This window comes from Lithobates pipiens, unplaced genomic scaffold (genome assembly GCF_037356315.1).
Source record: "Lithobates pipiens isolate NorthernLeopardFrog02 unplaced genomic scaffold, aLitPip1_a1.2 Scaffold_19, whole genome shotgun sequence".
Lineage (NCBI taxonomy): Eukaryota > Metazoa > Chordata > Amphibia > Anura > Ranidae > Lithobates > Lithobates pipiens.
In genome coordinates this window covers 581,462,791-581,468,790 of record NW_027507764.1, presented here as the reverse complement: position 1 = coordinate 581,468,790, position 6,000 = coordinate 581,462,791, and the positions used below count along the sequence as shown (strand labels likewise).

The following is a 6,000-nucleotide window of genomic DNA, read 5'->3' as shown; positions in this document are numbered from 1 at the left end:
TGGACTTAATTGAGTAAAACAGGGAGGCTGGGGGGCTGGTCAGTGTCAGAAGTTTTTTCACTTTAATACATAGGATGCATTAAAGTGAAAAAACACAAAAGGTTTATAACCACTTGCCGACCAGCCGCCGCAGTTATACTGTGGCAGAAGGGCACAGGCAGGCGAATGGCCGTCAGGTTATGACGCTCCTTAAGGTGGCCACTAGGGGCGACCGGACCAACATCAGTGCCTGACCACACAAATGCACTTCTGGAAGAATGGTCCAACATTCCCATAGACACCCTCCTAAACCTTGTGGACGGCCTTCCCAGAAGAGTTGAAGCTGCACAGGGCGGGCCAACTCAATATTGAACCCTACGGACTAAGACTGGGGTGCCATTAAAGTTTATGTGTGTGTAAAAATACTCTTGGCAACATAGTGTGTGTGTGTGTGTGTGTGTGTGTGTGTGTGTGTGTGTGTGTGTGTGTGTGTGTGTGTGTGTGTGTGTGTGTGTGTGTGTGTGTGTGTGTGTGTGTGTGTGTGTGTGTGTGTGTACACACATATATACACACACATTTTTTTTTTTATATATATAAAAAACAAAAAAAACCCTCACTCTTATAAATACACGTAAACAAGCATTTTAAAACATGTTAAAACCTGGACAGTTATTTTATTTTTATTATTATTTCGTCTAAAAAAATTTTTTTAGGAGCTCCATTGGGAGGATTAGATGAAATATCAAGGGTCTAAAAAGACCCATGATGTCTCACTTTTGCAACAGAGAAAAGGACTGGGGACCAAGACCCCCTTCACACTGGAGGTGTTTTTTTTAGGCGCTTTTGGGCTAAAAATAGCACCTGTAAAGCACCTGAAAAATGGCTCCCCTGCTGTCTCAATGCGAAAGCCCAAGTGCTTTCACACTGGAGCGATGCGCTGGCAGGATGTTACAAAAAAACTCCTACAAGCAGCATCTTTGGAGTGGTGAAGGAGCGACGGATACACCGCTCCTAAAGCGCCCACTGAAATGAATGGGCAGCGCCGCTGCAGTGGCGCTTTGCAGGTTGTTTTAACCCTTGGGTTGGCCGCTAGCAGGGGTTAAAAATGCCCCACTAGCAGCCAAAAACCTCTGCAAAGACTACGGTAAAGCGCAGCTAAAAATAGCGGTGCTTTACTGCCAAAGCCCCAGTGTAAAGGCAGGCGTCCCCATACTTTTGGCAATATAGTGTATGCTGAGTCTGTAATAAAATAAAAATCAATATAAAAGGAGGTGTCCTGTACTGCAGCAAGGGAGAACTCAGGCAGACTTGGGCTTTGAGTGTAGAAGATGTAGTGCTCGTTACAGGAAGTTCAGATCCCACTGTATTTCTGCCAACTCAACCTGTATTTATCTGTACTTGTCGGGTTTTTAACCACTTCAGCCCCCAGACCAATTTGTAGCCAAAGGACCAGGTCCCTTTTTGGGATTCAGCACTGCGTCGCTTTAACTGACAATTGCGCGGTCGTGTGACGTGGCTCCCAAACAAAAATTGGCGTCCTTTTTTCCCCCACAAATAGAGCTTTCTTTTGGTGGTATTTGATCACCTCTGCGGTTTTTATTTTTTGCGCTATAAACAAAAATAGAGCGACAAATTTGAAAAAAATGCATTATTTTTTACTTTTTGCTATAATAAATATCCCCAAAAAATATATCAAAAATTTTTTATCCTCAGTTTAGGCCGATACGTATTCTACATATTTTTGGTAAAAAAAAAAAAAAAAAAAAAAAAAAAAATCGCAATTAGCGATTATTGATTTGCACAAAATTTATAGCGTTTACAAAATAGGGGATAGTTTTATAGCATTTTTATTAATATATATTTTTTTTACTAGTAATGGCGGAGATCAGCGATTTTTATTGTGACTGCGACATTATGATGGATACTTTTGACACATTTTTGGGAGCACTGTCATTTATACAGCAATCAGTGCTATTTAAATGCACTGATTCCTGTGTAAATGACACTGGCAGTGAAGGAGTTAACCACTAGGGGGCAGTGAAGGGGCTATGTATGACGTGATGTTTTTTTTTTTTTTATTGTAGGGGGGCGTGGCCTGGCCTGTGACGTCACTGATCGTCTTTCCCTATAACAGGGAACAGACGATCGGTGACAGCCACACAGGGAAGCACGGGGAGAGGTTTGTTTACACAGACCTCTCCTCGTTCTTCAGCTCTGTGACCCGATCGTGGGACACCAGCGGCGATCGGGTCCGCTGGTCCCGGAGCACAGGACCGGGTCAGGAGCGCACCGCCGGCAGCGTGCTCCCAACCCATGGCTGGGCACTTAAAGAGCACTTAAAGAATCACGTACCAGTACGTGATTGGGCCCAGCTGTTCCATTCTGCTGACTTATATCAGCGTAAGTGGTTAAAGAGATAAAAATATTGGGAAATTCAGTCTTTTCTTAAAATACAGTATTAGTTATAAACAAATATTTGAAGTTAAGGTTAAAGCGGGAGTCCGCGTTTTTTTTTTTTTTTTTTTAAAAAGCCAGCAGCTACAAATACTGCAGCTGCTGACTTTTAAAATAGTGACACTTACCCGCCCAGCGCGCCCGCGATGTCGGCACCCGAAGCCGATCTCTCGATCGTCTCTCGGGTGCTGCCGCCGCCATCTTGGGTATGGGAATCAGGAAGTGGAGCCTTTTGGCTTCATTTCCCGGTTCCCTATTGCGCATGCGCGAGTCGCGCTGCGCAATAAGGATGGACCCCGCTGCCTCTGGGATCTGTGTGTTTCCCAGCAGGCAGCGGGGGACTTTCGGAAAGGGGCGTAGATCTACGCCCCTTTCCGCAGAGAGCTATCCCGGAAGTGGGTGCAGATACCTGTACTGTACAGGTACCTGCACCCCCCTCCCCCCTGAAAGGTGCCAATTGTGGCGCCGGAGGGGGGGGGGGGGGGATTACAATGAGCGGAAGGTCCACTTTAGGGTGGACCTCCGCTTTAAGAGCTTGTGAAATTCAAATCTCTAAATAGATATATTAATACATACTCCAGTTTAGAGATTTTTTTTTTTTTTTTTTTTTAATAATTCTCTAATTATAATCATTCTTTTTACAGACAAGATTATCTAATATCTTATTATACGGAGTATTTATCATTTTCTTTTATTGACATTGTCAAAACGGAAGTCTATTATAATCTTTTCTTGCAACATCAGTACTTCAATATTATTCTCTTATAATTGTCTAATTAGAATTGTCTAAATAATCTGTATTTGTTGCTACTCAATGTTTTTTAAAATAAAAGCTTTTGAACGAGGAAAATATTGGGAAATGTGAACGCATTGCATAGATGTACTGTGTATGTTCTTTTCTGTTTTGCCAATAATGTACACCAAAGTGCTTTTTTTGTAGTTTAGTGTACATTAATGGCAAAACAGAAAACATAAGCAGTATTGATGATTCTCACTGCAGCATCACTGGGAACCTTTATAGTGATTTTATTGTGTCTCCCTTATCGGTAAGCTAAAATCACGAAATGTTTCACGGTATCCATTATCCATCTCTCACCCGGTCAGCGAGGACAGGCTTCCTCCATCTATACGCTCGATCTTGTACTCCACCCCTTCGATGAAGACGCTGGTGGGGGTGCTGGGCGCGGCGGGCCGGGGACTGGAGTTTCCAGAGTTGCCCCCTTCCTCCTCCCGCAGGAGCTGCTCTCGCTTCATCTGGATCTTCCGGGCTGAGAGAGAAGACAGAAAGCGGGGAAGGTGAAGGATAAAATCAGCACAGTCAATAGGATTACTATAGCAGAAAAAAAAAAAAAAAAACATTTATAGCTTGTGAAAAGATACAAAGAGAAGAAACAAATTGCTAATAAAATTTATTTGCAATGTGGTTGTTCTCTTTGTATCCTTTCACAAGCTATAAATGTTTTTTATTTAATAAATGTTTGTTTGGCGATTATTTTTTACACCATTCAGTTTCAGATAAAAAACGCCCTCCTCACCTTCCTCTTCCTTCATTTTCCTCAGGTCATCCTCCCCAACAAGCGACACCCGTTTGGGAATACGGTTCTCCTGCTGCTGCTTCATGTCCATTTCAAAGTATTTCTGCCTCTCCCGGAACGATCGTTGCTCTGGACTGTCCAAACCCTGAAACAGAAGTTATTTCCAAATGTTGACTGCATGTCCTCCCATGATGCATATTGCAAGAGAACAGCTACACCAATCTCACAGTGCAATGTGCACACACACACTACACAACCCTAAAGTGAACCGGTATGCCAATGAATGTAAAAAAAAAAAAAAAAAAAGAAAAGGCGCCTCAAGCTGGCAGGACGCATTCACAGTTGTGAAAGTCGCTTCATAAGTGCTCTCAACCGCTGATGGTAACTACCTTTTTACAAACTTCAGGGACTTGGCTGGGGGGGGCCCACAATTGGCAATAAATACATTTTGTAAATAAGTAATTAACTTTTCTCCTTTACTGATGTGCGTGGATGAGGCTGAAGTGATGGGCACCGATAGGCGGCACTGACTGGCATCACTGATGGGGCTTTACTGTAATCGGGGCACTGATGATCAATGCCCTGATTACCTATCCTGATCTCCCCTGCGAGGGGATGCCTCTGATTGGCACAGTCAGTGTGTGGCAAGGAGAGTCAATAAGCGTAACTTACGCATTTACATGTGACCGGCTGTGATTGGACACAGCCGATCACATGGTTAACAAGGCGCGTCATCGGCTCTTTACAGAGATCAGGGGTGCCGCCGAGTCCTAAGAACACAGTGTGGCTGCAATCCCCTCACTGCGCGCCCCACTTGGGTGCCCGAGAGCGTTCCTTCTGGGATGCCGTCTTGTGGCGGCATCCCAGAACAAGTGCCGCACCGCTCCTTCGTCATCGGACGGTGGGTGGGCGGCAAGTAGTTAAAGTCGGCATTTTTGCTGGAGAATTACTTAGAACCCCCAAACATTATAGATTTCCTGAAAGCTGAGGCCCTGGAGAATCAAATTGTGCCTATTACAATTTTTTAAGTCAGATGATATTTACTCGGGAGGCGGGTACTCTTCATAAACATCTATTAGACCCCCCCATTCTCTCCCCTGTCCTCCAAAGCAGAAAATCGAGCGCAGATTTCCCTGGCTAGAATGGCCAGAGAATAATGGCTCAAACTGGAGGTGACAAAAACCATCTCCGCTTCCGGGTTGATCATTTAAAGGAGATGGGGGAATAGATGTTCTTCCATCTCCTCTGCGTGAAGAGATCCTGGTTGTCCCAGGCTCCCCAGAAGAACGGATGAGCCAGGGCATCACCCCAGGCAGTGGCATGATGGGGTGGCCCTTCATAGCAACATAAAAGTGATCAGAAATCTGTAGAGCCATCCAGATCACTTTTACTAACGGCCGATCGCTAGCAGTAAAGGGAAAAAAAAGGACATCAAGCCACTTGTTGACAGGATGTATATCTACGGTAGTCAGCAAGTAGTTTGGGGGACTTGTAGACAAAACAGAGTGCAAAGACAAACACAGACATATGTATTTTAAAAACACACACATGTGCAGGGGAAATGAAAGGCAGGTAACACTCACCTCAGGGGTTACACATGGTCGATCAGGTGTCCGGGGGGTCGTCGGCTCCTAAAAAAAAATAAAAATAAATCATACAAAAACAGTAATTGCCAAGTGTAAAACCCAGAACACAAGTCAGCCTTGGTTCGCACCTATGCATTTTCTTAGTGTGTTTTGCAGAAACGTACTACAGTCCATTTAACATGGTTTCCTTTGGATATAGTTAACATCTGTGTTATGAGCCAGTGCGTTTTTTGGAAAGGGTCAGGGACTTTTTTTTTTCCCCCCACAGCAAATTGCGTTTTGTGTGTAATAGACTTCTACGGACCCTCACCAAAAATGCAAGGGTTGCGTTTTTTTTTCTCTTCTTGCCAATAGAAAAGTATGACATTTCTGTTATTAGAGTGCGACAACTTTACACTCTATGGCACCCAAGTAGCATCAAAGTTGTATCAAATAGCGTAGGAACC

General features: G+C 44.0%; 1 protein-coding gene across 17 annotated transcripts in view; it reads right to left on the bottom strand.

Moving 5' to 3' along the window:
• Window positions 1–6,000, bottom strand: part of SCRIB (scribble planar cell polarity protein) — a 210,767-nt gene that overhangs the window by 35,111 nt on the left and 169,656 nt on the right. For all 17 annotated transcript variants that reach the window (XM_077493465.1, XM_077493471.1, XM_077493472.1 and 14 more), the window contains 3 exons: window positions 5,552–5,599; window positions 3,969–4,113; window positions 3,530–3,701 (listed from right to left, as the gene is read on the bottom strand). In XM_077493465.1, coding sequence (XP_077349591.1) covers window positions 3,530–3,701; window positions 3,969–4,113; window positions 5,552–5,599 — 365 coding nt within the window. The remainder of the gene's footprint in view (window positions 1–3,529; window positions 3,702–3,968; window positions 4,114–5,551; window positions 5,600–6,000) is intronic.